The 14,391-nt window shown below is 43.2% G+C and overlaps 1 protein-coding gene and 1 long non-coding RNA gene across 2 annotated transcripts; both read right to left on the bottom strand.

Annotated features, from left to right (window-relative positions):
• Positions 1-99: 99 nt before the first annotated feature.
• Positions 100-7,244, bottom strand: LOC120889806 (uncharacterized). Its single transcript, XM_078034207.1, has 6 exons — positions 7,185-7,244; positions 6,695-6,807; positions 5,917-6,408; positions 3,723-3,871; positions 1,467-1,545; positions 100-690 (listed from the first exon to the last, which is right to left on the bottom strand). The coding sequence occupies exons 1-6, from the start codon at positions 7,242-7,244 to the stop codon at positions 588-590; spliced, it is 996 nt and encodes a 331-aa protein (XP_077890333.1). The 3' UTR covers positions 100-587.
• A 155-nt stretch (positions 7,245-7,399) lies between these two features.
• On the bottom strand, positions 7,400-8,728 carry LOC144371687 (uncharacterized). Its single transcript, XR_013431679.1, has 2 exons — positions 8,633-8,728; positions 7,400-7,954 (listed from the first exon to the last, which is right to left on the bottom strand). It is a non-coding gene; the product is annotated as an uncharacterized LOC144371687 (long non-coding RNA).
• Between the last annotated feature and the right edge of the window lie 5,663 nt (positions 8,729-14,391).

Below are 14,391 nucleotides of genomic sequence, written 5' to 3'. Positions count from 1 at the left end.
TTCATGGAACAAACCCAATCCCCTGTGGTTCCTTCTGCCTTGATGGGTTGACAGGCATGGTGTTTTAAAACATTCAGCAAAATAATTTGCAATGCAGAGTCCTTATTAGGGTTTTTTTTTTAATTGGACATTGCCTGTATTAACTGAAATCAAAAGCAGTATACAATCCTTCCATCTCCCCACACTGGAGAATATGCAACTGTTTTCCTGTTTGGGGTTCCACATTTGTCCTTGTTTGTGTGTAGGTATAATTGTTACAGAGTTGGAACCACTGCATTTTCCTGTGGCCCTGGTTATTGGCATCTATTTTTCCACGTAACATTGACACACATCTGTTCAAATCAATTGACATTCCCATTGTGACTGACTCATTTGGTGGGAAAAACAAATTTACATGCCAACTTTACAAAGAAGCATGGGTATGGGGGAACAGCAGGAAGAAATGGTGGGAGAGGATTCTTTTAACTTACAGATCATATAACATTTTCCAATAACATTTTTAAAGATGTATAATATTACACTGAGTGATTGATTCTATTTTACTCCCCTATGGTGGGACACTTGGGTGGTTTTCAATACCTAGTGAGTTAGAAATGCATATAAGTTACAGCCTTTGAAAGATGATTATATTTTCTTGAAACAGGAGTCTTCCATGTCCAGATCCCCGCCAAGAGTGTTGATGTAGTGTTCCTTGATTGGAAAAAAAAAATCAGTACTGCTAACTGGAGATGTTGGATGTCTTCAAAAAATATTCTTGTGATTAAAGTTTTTACAAAATTATGTTTAATTCTACTTTATCAAAGTAACCTGTATATCTTGTCCCCCAACTTATAGAAATGCCTATTTAGATTTAGAGTTAGGCCAAACTTTTCCTGTTTTAAGAAGCACATCTGTCTAATAAACTTTATACAATGCCTTATGTCCAGCAGCTTCCTCACTAACAAATACCATGTGTTGGGAAAAATTGGGCAAACAGTGGAAAGGTGTCTAGTTGAGGGTGGTAAAGCTGGATCAATTAATCAGCTGACTATACAGTGATTCACTTTATATGTCTCCCATACATTATGTTGCACATTTAGCAATGTTGAAAAACAAAACAATTTTTAAAAATAACAACTCCCTAGGAGTTGTTAAAGAGAATTTATAGTCTGGAACAAATTGCCATCTTCTTAACTGACACAGAAATGTTCGGCTAAAATATTGTTTTATTCAGAATTTTGTCCTTGGAGGAAAATCTAGGCATACTGCAACTTTGTGTAATTAAAGGTGGAAGGAATGTTTTAAGTCAGAAGGGCACCATGCTATCAGAGGGTTGTGTGGACGAGCTCAATTTGGGCACCTTGTGGGAGCCCTGAGAGAGGCCGCCCAGATTCTGGAAGGTAACGCCCCCAAATTAGGATCCCTCGGTCCCCTGCCCTCCTCCCCTCCTGGTCCGCAATTGCAATCAACCGCAATCGGTGCCTCACCTGGATCCTGCAGGCGCCCTCTGGAGGGAGCCAGATGACGTGGACAAGGTCCTCCAGGAAGTTTGGGCGGCACTCTCTCCTGGCTCGAAGGAGAACCATTACAGAACGGGAAGGAAAAAAAAGGGAAGCTGGTTAGCTGCAGAAGGGGAATCTCATGGTGGCCCTATTCCAACCCCCAGTGCAATGGAAGGCGGACCTGTTCTCCATTCGCGCCCGGGGACTGCGGGCTGGAGGGGCCCTGGCCATTGGGGTCGGGAATAGCACCGCAGCGGCAAGGAGGTCAAGAGCCTGCAGAGGTCTCAAAGACGCAGCGCCCCTGGGAGCCTGAGGGACCCCGCTGGCCGGAAGGGACCCAAGCCTCCCTTGCGCACTGCATTGCTCAGGCGCAAGGGAGTCTGGGAGAGCAAATGTTTCGCGCAGCTGGAGCCAGACTCTCCGCTCTAGACTACTCGTTCTGGACTACTCAGAACCTCGGGTCTCCCCCCAAACTGGAAATTTTAGGGTCCCACGCCCGGCCCCTCGGGAAGACTAGTACAAGGTGTCTCATAGCAACAAGAGGGTTATGTGTGTGCGTGTGCAAGTTTTGGTTTTGTCCTTTAAGATGACAAAAAGACGTGGGAAAGGATTCCACACCTCCCTTAGTAGTTTGCCAGTAGTCATTTACCTGACCAGGCCTCAGATTAAAAAAAAAAAATCAGATCTAAAGTGATTTTCATAGGGATAGTCCTCTTTTCTAGGTCAACTGTGAAGTTCCTAGGCGACAATCCCCCTCCCCCCGTTTTCTCACCAAAGGCTTAATGGGCCAGTCAAATAAGGGGTGGAGGTGCAGATGTGCAGCATTAATTAGCGACAGCACCTGCCCATAAGTTTGGAATCACGAAGGGCCCCTGAATTGACAGTTCAGGTGTTGTCCTGAGCTGTGAAGCTAATGCCTTTCCAGTGGGACCTTCTGTGATTTTTCTAGAGTGACAAAGGTGTGGTTGGTGTCGCACCTTCGGGGTAGAAATCTGGGGCCCGATTTGGGGAGAGGCGGAAAAAAGAAGTTAGAAACACAGAGCCTCATTGCGGGACCCTGTCCTCAGGTCACTGCAGTCCCTGCTGGCTGCAGACTCAGATTCCTAGGGAAGGGTCATTGCCCTCCACATCGCCTTGGGTTCACCTGCCCTCCAGAAAGGCCTCGCTTGATCCTTCTTGGATAACTGAAGTCCAGGAAAGCTCCCCGCAACACAGTAGAGGTAAGGAAGGGGAGATGCGGGAATAGGGCCCCATAATCTTTCCTGAAGTCAAAAGTGCTTTCCACACAAGGACATGAGCCGGTTTACCAGGAATCGCTGAGAGAATTAGGGGTAGCTGGCAGTCAACCCCCTTTCTGCCTCCCCTTACTCCTTTCCCACATCCCCACCTGTTTCCTTGTTGGGGACTTAAGATGAGCTTTCCTCGTTGTCCAGTGGGTGGCATTCTAATAGGTCATCAGAAAGGGCTTTCTTCCCCCCCTGCCCCATCATTTCAGCTTTCTTTACCTGGGCAGGCAAAAAGGTTACTAAAATAAAGCCTGTCACATGCAGTCACGTATTCAAAGACAGGCAGGCAAATGATTCCTGGAGGACAAACTGGCTAGTCCCAAGAGAGTGTGTCGCTGCTCCCAGGGCAGATGCTGCAGGCGACTTACCTGGGTGGTGGGCCCGTAGAAAAGTCCCAGACTTATCCTGGCAGCAGGAACAATACTCCAGGCACCAATGGATCACTGCAGTACTGTTCCCGCTGCTAGGGCACGGCTGAGTGCTGAGTGCCAGGCACCAGGTTCGTTTTCAATGTGAACTGCCTGCATATGAGCGACCCCCGACCTGGTGTCCCTCCCAGTCTGGCAGAACAGTGTAGCCCTCCCCCTCTAAGGCGACTAAGGCGGTGCTGCCTGGGCAGCAAAGGGCGCAGACAAACAAAGAAGACAGAAGACCCCCCGGCCCCACCTACCTGTTCTGAAAGCTGCCTTGCAGGGAACGGGTCCTGGTCATTCCAGCAGATCCCCACCTTCAACCTTCCCCGCGAGGGGGTATAGCAGCGCCTCACGTTTTGAACCATTTAGAGCACTTCAAAACATGAATTGCTGCTGCATCCCCTCGGAGTCAACGAAGGGGGAGTACTCTGGGATACCTGCGGGTGAAGAAAGAATGGGTGACAGGAAAGAAGCCCCACCCTGCCCCGCCCAATTGGGAGGATGAAGTAAAGGACTAAGACACGGCCCTCCAATTAACGTACTTTTAATAACTTCGCAGTTTGATTTCCAGGATCTGCAGGCAGAGTGAAGGGTGTGGCTCTCGATTCCCTCCCTCCCCGCGGAGGATGAATACAGTGCTGAAATGCAGAGCGATGGGTGATGGGAATTAGGATGGAAGAGAATCTTACCTCTGAAAAATACACGAAAGATAAGATTAAATAAATCGAGACAATTTGGCAACATCTGCATAACTCTTGCCAGTTTCAAGGTCTTGGTGAAACTTCTTCCTGCTGCATATTATTTCTCATTAATTGTCCCCATTTTTTAAAAAGCGCCGTTTTAATTTATTGAAAATAAACACGGATGATTTAAAGGTGATAATCACTCTGAGATATTTTTAATGGCAAAGAATGAGAGATAATTTTTTTAACTGGGGACTCAAACTTATTTATAAGTGATTTACACCTATCACTGTCACCCATCAAAACACAAATCAAAAAGTTTAAATTCTTGATGTCAAATCACTCCTTCCTGTCTCAAGCAGCTCCACAGAAACTCACGTCCTGAAATGGCCGGCACTGTGCATGCTCCTTAATGATTAACTCATTAGATACCACTTTTTTCTTTTCAAAATGGACATATATTAGCAATAAATTCATGCATTCCTCTCTTTTTTTAACAAAATATTCAAGTAAGCATAAGGAAAAAAAACACCCTTAAACCTGGAATCACAAACCTAAAAGTTAAAAGAACAAAACCACTGAAGCTTTGAAAATTAAAATACATTTAAGTACAAGTAGTAGATATTTAAAGTAACCAAATCTGCTATATGTTTTTGTTTCATTTTAAAATTATGTGGGTTTTTTTAAAACCAGTATAATGAATGTTGTGTCCTATTTATTAGTTAATAAAATATGCAGAGTACTTAATGAGATTAGGTACAAAATTCATAAAACAGCCTGAGATGTGTTACTAACAAATACACTTTTTTCATCATGATAAACAAAGTCATTAATTACAATTTAATGCCAGTTCCTAAATTGGGACAATTAAGCATCTCTAAATTCCATCTTGCTTTGGCTATATTAACGATTTTTACATTGATCTTTGGGATTAATGGAGGAAAAACGTCGTTGGTTGCCCTTAAAAAGAAAAAAAAAACATGTTTAGCAAATGTACGATTATACTTTAGTAGTCCACAACTTTCTCCCAATTAAATATTTTATGTCCTGCACAAATATGTGAGTCATCACATCAGAGGTTAAAATCACTCCTAATTTAACATTTCCTTAGGAAAAGCAAAGTTCCTTCGAAATAACATAGGTATCAAAGGCGAAGGTCCTTCCACATTGCTTTGTGAACTCACTGGAATCGAATTCATTAATACTTTCCTCTTAACCCCTTTCTTCTCTCTCAGTGACTGTACAACGACTTACATCCCAAAAAAGCCACCTCGATCCCCTAGTTAATGAATTTCCCCTGAGACTGAAATTTACTTACGAAAAGAGAGTACAAAGAGGAGTCTTGTCACATCAGGAGAGGGTCATTCGCTGATACAATAGACAAAGAATCGATACTTTCGAGTTGCCATAGCCCCACCCCCTTCTGAACTGCAACGTGTTTGACCAAATGATTTAAGAGCCAAAGAATACGCCTCTTCCTCTGTTCATATTTTAAAACGTTCTGTCTTTTAAATTTGCAAATATATTGTTCCCCACACCCCAAACACATGGTGCGCTTTTTCTGTGCGCATTCGGGCCAAACTTTCCCAATGTCAAGTTTCCTACAGGGAAAACTAAACAATCTTGAAAGCTGTAATTCGGGAAGGGCAATGCAAAATTATTCTCACATTTCTTCCCAAGACATATTTTACTGCTTACAAATACGAGTCACCAAAAACCCATTTACATTCCGTCAAAACAGGTCGTTTTCAACCCGGGCGAGGTTGACAGTCGGTCACTGTCCCTTACTCAGTTTTCTCTCCCAGCCCCTCCCAATGTTAACTTTTCTCAGTCCGTTTCCTGAGAATTTTCCCGGCCACGCTCACTTGATGAACACTTTAAAGGTCTATTACCCCCCCCCCAAGCCCACCCCTCAAACGTGTTTTCCCACCCCAAAGCGACACAAAACTTTTCTCAGAATTATCACTAGACTTCTTTCAGTCTCCCATAACCAACGCTACAATTGGGGAAAAGCGCCAGCCAACAATTCCCTTTTTTAAAAATCGCATGTCACCTCTTGTTCCACTCGAAAATGGCGCCGAAATCGAAGAACTTCTTAAATTTCATTGTAAGCTTTTTGCAAAGGTTTCTGGGATTTTCCTGCGAAGCTGCTTCGCTGCGTCTGAGAGCTAGCGAAGGAACAGGCAAGCGAGAGAGGGAGGAAGGAAAAGGTGGGTGGGGAGGCGGAAAGACAGCTAAACCGACAGACAAACAGCGAGAGAGGGCGAGGGCCGGGGCAGAGAACAGGACTTGGGAGACGGTGGGCTCGCACGGCGCGAGGTGCCTGGCACGGAGCAACAGGCACCCAGAGCCGGGGGCTGGGGTGGCGGCACCGCGGGCGCGCTCCGCTAGCTGTGGCCGAAGTTCGGAGAGAGGCGTGGTGGAGGCGGAATGGAGCGGAGCCGAGCAGAGCTGAGCAGAGCGCAGGGCAGGAGCGGTGCGCACCCAGGGAGCGAGCAGGAGCAGCCAGCAGAGAGGCTCCCGGAGCGGTCCTAGAAAAAGCCGGCTTGGGGGGGCGTGGCCACGCGGTGCTCAAGCTCCCCGCCCCCCAGTTCTCCCGCTCCTCTCTGGGGCCCGGGGGCGGAAGGGGGGAGGGGAAAAGAGGGAGCGGTAGGGAAGGGGGAGTTATGCGGGCGCTCAGCGCCACAGCCTTGGCTCCAAGCCGGTGAGGGCCAAGAACGACACAGTGCCCCCATAATAACCGAATGCAGAGCAGAATAGCAGGGGTCCAGGGAGAAAAAAAAAAGGGAAAATAGAGAATGGCTAAGCCAAGGGCACACCCAGAGACCCACCCAACAGAAGCCACCCTGTGCTCCCTGGTCCTATCATGGTGTCCTTTGGGTTGCCAGGAAGGCGCTGCTGGGTGGTTGTGCGAAGCCTCTTGAGTTGTGCTTCTTGGGTATGTCTGAAATGATTTGGGAGATGAAACAAGGGATCTCAGACTGCGTGAGCGTAACGCTCTCGCCACGCGTTTGAGTCCCGATCTGTTGGGACTCCCCTGACCTGATCACGCTACAAAGCTCTCTTTAGAAAAGTCCCTGGAACTGGACGAGCCCCCTTAGGTCCTGATGGTCCATTTTGAGGGCACGTCCTGGAGGAAGGGAGCAATATTTTATACATGTGTGCAGTCCAAGAAGGGAAACTGAAGGGAATTGAAATTTAGAAACAGGAGAGAAAGCGAGCCCTTATTCTGGGATGCTAACATAGGGACCTATGTTATTTAATGGGTGTGAGAATGGCCTTGAAGGTAGGATGATGTTCTTATCCGCAAAAGATACATACCAAAGTGTAGAGAAGTGAAACGTCACGATGTCTGAAATTTTCAAATGATGCAGCTAACATCCGCTCACATTCACACACACACACACACACACACACACACACACACACACACACACACGGAGGAGGGGGGGGAGAGAAAGTCGCAGTATTCTAACATTAGTTGCTACCTGGTGTGTGTGTGGGGGGGGCGGTAAACAGACATTCTTTCAATACTCTTCTTTCAATTTTCTTGTATATTTGCAAAATGTCACAATAAAATTTTTGAGAAAAACCCCTTATAAAACAGTGCCTGTACGCTGTCGTGGAAAATGAACGCGGCTTTTTTTTTTAATCCCCTGTCCCGGGTGGGACAAATCTTTAAGCCAGCAGCGCTCAAACTCAGTGGGATCTGGACGGGAAGAGCAATGGGTAGCGCTGGCCTGAAGCTGACAAGGCCCAGAGCAAGGGACGAAGGCTCGGAGTGGCCATGGGGACCCCAGACAGGTGGGCAGCAGGGCACAATGCGCTGCGGAGGAGCTGCGGAGCTTGCTTTCCTGGAGACCCAGGCTGGGGATTGCTTCTCTGGAGTCTTTCTGCTGCCCGGGGGCCCGACTCTGACCGGATAGGCTCTGCTGCGCCCGCGGACTAATAAGGGAACTCGCCGACCGCAGGAAACTGAGCGGCGCGCTTATAGCTGCGGCGGTGGCCAGGAACCCCTACGCTTCCCCAGGGAAGCCGAAGTTGTCGCAGCCGGTAGACTGTTCACCAGATAATCGAGAACCGCGTGCAGGCTGTGGGAAGAAAAGTCAGGTGCCGAAAGAAAACGGCAACAGTGAAACGCGCGCGCGCACGCACGCACACACACCAAATCAGTATTCAAAAATAAAACCACGGATTCCGCGGTGCTCCGTTCTTCTTTCTTGGGCTACTTAACTCTCGCATGCATTTTACTGCTATTTCTGTAGAACTGATGTAAAAACTTCTATTGACTTCCTTTGCAAGGGCGATCATGAAGACTCAAGGCGTGCAATCCGCCGGCGGCCTTTTGCCGGCGTCTGTGGGTTTTGTTTTTTTTTTTTTTTTTGGATGCGAAGGGGCTAGAGGGCAGAAGAGTGGAGTCTTCTAGGGTCTGCAAAGTTGATTTGAGAAGTTAAGCAAAAAGATTTTGCAGACCAAGATTTTCTTTTCAGGAAAGGTTTTAAAACGGCTGATAACGTGTACGATTTCGGCGGGCGCTAAAAACTGATACTAAGAGCTAAAATTCCCCTATTAACATCTTCAAAATCTTTTCGTGGACATGGCTGAAAGTTTGCCGGGCTGCCAGACGTGACAGAACAAGCTTCTAAATCCTCAGATCATTTATAAAGTCCCTGTGTCCTTGGGGTGAAAGGCTTTCTCTGGGCTTTTTAGGGCTCAGCTTGGTGTGCAAATTTACTTGGGTTGCTGCATGTAAGCATTCATTTCCTTACCTAAATTCAGAAGATTCTCCCGCTGTAAGATGAAAGTTGAGTTTGTGGCATGTCCTCTAAAGAAAAATGGCAACAGCTTTCTTTATTAAACTCCTTTTGCTACATCAGCAAATTAGCAAGCCAGTTGAATATTGATGAATTCTTTGAGGGTGAGTAATATGGCTACAGGCCCGAGAAAGTGAGGGAGGGCAGGCTTAAGTATTTACTCAAGTGAACAATCTTCAAATATTTTCAAATATGGTGTCTCGAGGATTTTCTTAGGACCTCGGAAACAAACCCTGATTTTGCAAATGGCTTCTCATTTATTAGGCCCTTCTCAACTTCAGAAAATTCACAGGACATAAATTGCCCTAAAAAGTGTCCAGAAGCTCATCCTGGAATTAGAAGGGGGACACAGCTCACCAACCTGGGTGTTAAGGAGGCCTCCAACTGCGGAGGCAGGAGACTTTTTACAGAGCGCTAAGAGCTCCAAACCAATCGCACACATCATCTACTGTTTTGGTTTTTATTTTTTGGTCACTTCTGAAATACTGTTTAGAACTGAGTATTTTCAAGAAAATAGCACATATTTTTTTTCCATTTTCTTCCATGTAAGATTCAGAAATTACCTTGATAACAAAAAATTATAGTAAGCCAGGGAATGAGTTTAGCAATAGCTTTGAATAGTCTGTAGGCACAGATGAGAAAAAATAAATTAGTTCTAGACTGGAGATATTCAATAAGGAAGTTATGAATAACAAATAATTTGGAATAATTTTGGGAAATTTTTTTTTGCAAAACAATTATGAATGAATCTTTGGAAATAAATATTATAAAATCAAGTTGAATTGAAACTTCTTGAAATTACAAAGTAAATTTCTAGAACTTAGCAGTTTTTAGTTTAAATAGAAATGCTTTTTATGATTATGTTTTCACCAAGGCCTTGAGTTAGAGAAACAAGACTTTCCTTATGTTGTAAATATCCAGAAGTCTTCAGAGAGATAAAAATCAGGATAGAGTTACAGATTTAACAGAAAGAAAACAACTGGAATTGTGTTATGAAGCTTCTACTGTGTAATTTATAAAATTTTTTTTTTCAGAGTTCAAGCAAAGGCTAGTAGTGACTAGTGACTATATAATAATGCCTGCCCTACTACAAGATTAAACCAAAAAGATAGTGCCCTTTGGGGATTTTTATTTTATTTTATTAAATTAATCATGATAAAAAATAGTTATTTGCAAACCTTCAAACTTTGAGGAAATTTTTCATATCTTCTCCCACCACCATGATCTCACCAGAAAAAATGTAGAGTGAATTAGTAATTTTTTCCTTTCTGCCAAAAAGGAGCTTAGTAAGTCAATGATGGCTTTTGCTTTTGATCTCAAGATCTCTTTTCCCTCCACAGAAATGCAGAATCACAGCCTTCAACTGCTGGGATTTCTACTTTAAACACGGCATGTTTTTCTTGTTGGGTGTGTACTATTACTGTCTTAATTACTTCTGGATTTTTGCCCATTAAATCAAAGACTGTCTCAAATGACAGAAATGATCAGACTTTGCACAAAAGAGGGTCACAACATAGGGGTATAGGATAACCTTCCTCTCTCTTAACACAGTACTGGCCCTACAGTGTGACTGTCCTAAGTGGGCATGGCTTGCTGTCCTTTGCACAGAATGTGAACTGACAGAGCAAAATGTAATGACAGGGACTTGGAGACGGAAAATCCATCTCTTGTGTACATGGTGTCTAGAACAGAACTTCAGGTGTACTTGTGGACTAGATTTGGTTTCTTGTTTTCTCCATTAAATTATAGTGATCAGTTTCTAATTTTATACTTCTAGCACTTTCCTGGAGTCTTACCTAATTATGAAAAAGAGAAAAGAAAAGAAACTCCAGTATGTATTAATGTCAACATATCAAATGTACTCATGTTCAGGGAGGCTGAAGAATATTTGGACAGTTGGTTTCTCCATTTAAATTTTAAAAATTGAAAAAAAAATACCAAACAAACAAACAAACCCACAAGTGACCAGCCCAAAGAGGTCCAGTAAAAAGCACAGTGCTCTGCCAAGACTGAATGACATCACTTTCAGGATCTTGCTATGTAAAGGGAAAATGTTCCTGGGGGCAAATAATATCTTACTGGATAGAAAAAAGAAGATAGAACAGGAAATTAAGGCTGATGAGGGATGCTATGTTTGTTTAAAACCAAGGTGCAATTGTGTGTATTCCAAAGCATAAACTACTTTATGGAAACATAGGAGAGAAAGTTAATATAGATAACTGAAACATTTCCATGAAAGTTGATAACACTGAATTATTCAGAACTTACTTGAAGTTCTTGTTCTTGTTGCCATCACAGACTGCTTGTATTAGAAAGGGTGGGGGGCTTAATTAGCAGAGTTTACAGGACTAGTGGAAAACATCATTTCTTTTACCTCCTGTCTCTTAAAATATTATTTTTTGCATTGCTGGGAATTGAACTCAGGGCCTAGCACATGCTAGGCAACTCCTCTAAGGTACACCACCAATCCTTGTAATAAATCTTGGGTAGGATTTACAGTAGTTAACAACCGGAAAAAGCTTCATTCATTGGTATGAGAAAGGAAATGGAAATCTGGATCCAGTTGTGGTTTTGGGCGGCATGGGGGGTACTGGGGATTGAACTCAGGGGCACTCGACCACTGAGCCACATCCCCAGCCCTATTTTTATTTTATTTGGAGACAGGGTCTCACTGAGTCGTTTAGCACCTTGCTAAGTTACTGAGGCTGAACTCATGGTCCTCCTGTCTCAGTCTCTCAAACCACTGGGATTACAGGCATGTGCCACCACACCCTGGCTCTGGATCCAGTTTTTAATTTTAGCATTTGTCCTAAACCCCCAGGGCTCAACAGCTTCTTTGTTGTACAGTCCCCAGGAATGCCTAGGCCATAGGCATCATAAAAAGAACTAGGTGGAGAGTAAGGGCCAACGCAAAAGAGAAAGAGAGAAGCTAAAAGAAAAAAAGAATACCAAATCCTTCCCCTCCATTCCAATGTTTGTCCTCAAGTTCAAACCCTCAACTTGTCACTACTAGGTCATCAGGGTGACACTTTTATGCTGCCCCACTGATTTTTCAACGGAGTTCTGCACCTCAGTGTATTCCTGAGTTCTGCCTGGAAAATACTTTTTCTATGGCGTTTGGTGATGGAACTCAGGGCCTCACACATGACATAGTGCTCTACCACTGACCCCCATCCCCAGCCCCTGAAATGCATTTTTGATCATATCAATCCTTTGAACAAAAATTGCACAACTGAAAAAGCTTAACTCTATAATGTGGTATTCAAAGCCCTCTCCAACCTGGCTCTAATCAGCCTCCCTGGTTGCATCCCAGACATTCCAGGTGCACCTTCCTCATACTTCCTTGGCCCGGTTCAGATGGCTTCTTAGATGGCCTCACAGTTGGAGTTAACTGCCTCTATCCGGTCTTGTCATAGAACTTCAATGAAGCTAGTTGTGTTGAGAGGGTCTTACTAGCAGCCAGGAGTTCCTAGAGGTTGGGGTATGTCTATCTGAAGGTATCTTCTCAGGACTTCAGGTGCAATAATTTCCATCAGTTGATGTTCAATACATATATTTGTTAAATACATAGGAAACAGAAGGAATGAGAACAAGTTGTGATGTTGTTGATACTCAGATAATGGCAAACATCCTCAATCATGGGCTTGGTGAATTTCCAAACCTTTGGTACTGAACAAAGGTTGTTTAACCCCATCAAACATGTTGGCTTAAGAGAAGTCCATCTGGGACTGACATTTGGAATGTATCACTTGCAATAATATGGAATTCATGTATTTTTAAATTAGCTTCTCACTACTATATAAACCCTCTCCTGAAAAACTATCACCATCAATTTTGTACTTTTAAATTTCAAGCTGTTCCTAGAAGGGAAGGTGGAATTTGGATGGAACAGGGCAAAGAACATTTTTAGGGGCCTGGTAGTAAAAAAGCTAAAGGGAGAGAGACCTAGCTGAGCTGAGAATTTCTATTAGGGAATCAGTTGGGCAAATAGGGTGAGGTCAGATAATGCTATGTGTGTGTGGGGGGGGACTGGAAGTTGGCAGAGAAGTTTTGACTTCAGTTGTAGGAATATATGGAACATTTAAAGGATCTTACATAGGAGTATGGTGTAAGAAACCAATGTTTTCAACTTTTAGCTTAAATGGTAACCCTATGAACTACAAATGATGGTAAACTTCTCAATAATTGAAATATCCCAGTGTCCATGGCACACACGAATGAATTTTGTAATTTGGGAAGAGAAATGGTGGAAAAATACTACTTACTTATGCCAACTATGTATCAGGAATGTGCTAGACCCTCCCTCCAGCTATTCTCTCCCTCCTCCCCTCCCCTGTCCCAAGCCCCTCCTCCTCTCTCTCACACACACCTGCACATGCACACAGGAAAAGTCTCCACTAGGATTTGATTTTAATTGACCTTTAATTTATTTCCTCTTTAGCTACTCATAAAATATGTTTTAAAATGCCAGTAAACATCAGGCAAAAAAATATTAATTTGAAAAATCCAGAAACTTACTGTCATGTGCTAATTTGATAGAACAAAGGACTAAAAGTGTATGTTTTCTAGATTGAGCCTAATTTTTTTTGTGTGTGTGGTGGCAGTGCTTCTGACTGGACAATGTTCTTTTTCATGGGCAGTTGCTTAAAAAAAATGTTATTAAATACTTTCATGAAGTTAAAACAACATTGAAAATAACTTGGGCAACTTAGATATTCCCTGTGCTTGCTGTAACTCAAATATCATCATTTATTTAGAGCTTAAGTGCATCTCTCCTAACAGTGGCATTTCTTCACCTTAGTAGAATGAAAACTCAGCAGATGAAATATGAAATTAAAATGATAATCCATTTGTAGTTTGAACCATGAAAGCACAAGATTTTTTGGAGAGATTATTTTATTTTGATTATAAACTATAAATTATTACAGGGAGTCAGTGTAGGAATGACATTGAGGCTTACTTTGGGGTCAGTTTGTTCCTAACCTGACCCACCCTTGGAAGTAAGAAGGGCCAGAATTTCTCTGACCCAAGGAAACCAGCCTCCCTATAGCTTTAAAACGTGTCTCTTTTCTCCCCAACTGAGATTCATTTTGTGCTTTGTTGTGCAAATGTAGTTTAGAAAATAGAATAAATACTATGTGGGCATCACTTGAAAAAACACTTTTAAGATGTCTGTGTGTGGTGTTTTCAGTTGTAGACAGATATTAAAAATATTCTTTTACTAGAGTGTTATATTTATTATACACAGTAGTTGGGTTCATTTTGAGAAAATCATCCATGTCCCTCTTGCCCTCCTTCCCTACTCTTCTCCCTCCCCCTGTTCTTCTTTCTCTACTGTACCGATATTTCTTAAGACAATTCTTGATAAAAATATGTATTTGGGGCTGTGGATATATCTCAGTTGGTAGAGTGCTTGTCTTACATGCACAAGGCCCTGGGTTCAATCCCCAGCAAACACACACACACACACACACACACACACACACACACACACACACACGGAAATATGAATTTGGCTAAAAGTCAAAAATTTAAAAATTACTTTAAAAGGTGAATCATTTACATTAATGCAGGGTTTCTATAATAAGGTGTGTGTGACAAAGTTAAAACAACATAAAAATAACTTGGGCAATTTAAATATTCTTGCTAATAATTGTAGAATAGCACTTAATTGTCTGACTCAGAACAATTTCCCCATGCCGATCAGAGAAATA

The sequence above is a fragment of the Ictidomys tridecemlineatus genome, chromosome X, assembly GCF_052094955.1.
Source record: "Ictidomys tridecemlineatus isolate mIctTri1 chromosome X, mIctTri1.hap1, whole genome shotgun sequence".
NCBI lineage: Eukaryota > Metazoa > Chordata > Mammalia > Rodentia > Sciuridae > Ictidomys > Ictidomys tridecemlineatus.
The sequence above is the reverse complement of the archived record's forward strand: the minus strand, read 5'-3'. Positions and strand labels throughout refer to the sequence as shown.

Excerpts from the sequence above, each read along its gene's own strand:
- LOC120889806 (XM_078034207.1), bottom strand. The coding sequence starts at position 7,244 with ATGTTAGCTGCATCATTTGAAAATTTCAGACATCGTGACGTTTCACTT. Across the intron at positions 6,409-6,694 it reads CACAGGGTGGCTTCTGTTGG|CCGGCTTTTTCTAGGACCGC; the intron begins GTGGGTCTCTGG and ends CGCCCCCCCAAG. Across the intron at positions 691-1,466 it reads AGGGCGCCTGCAGGATCCAG|GAACACTACATCAACACTCT; the intron begins GTGAGGCACCGA and ends TTTCCAATCAAG.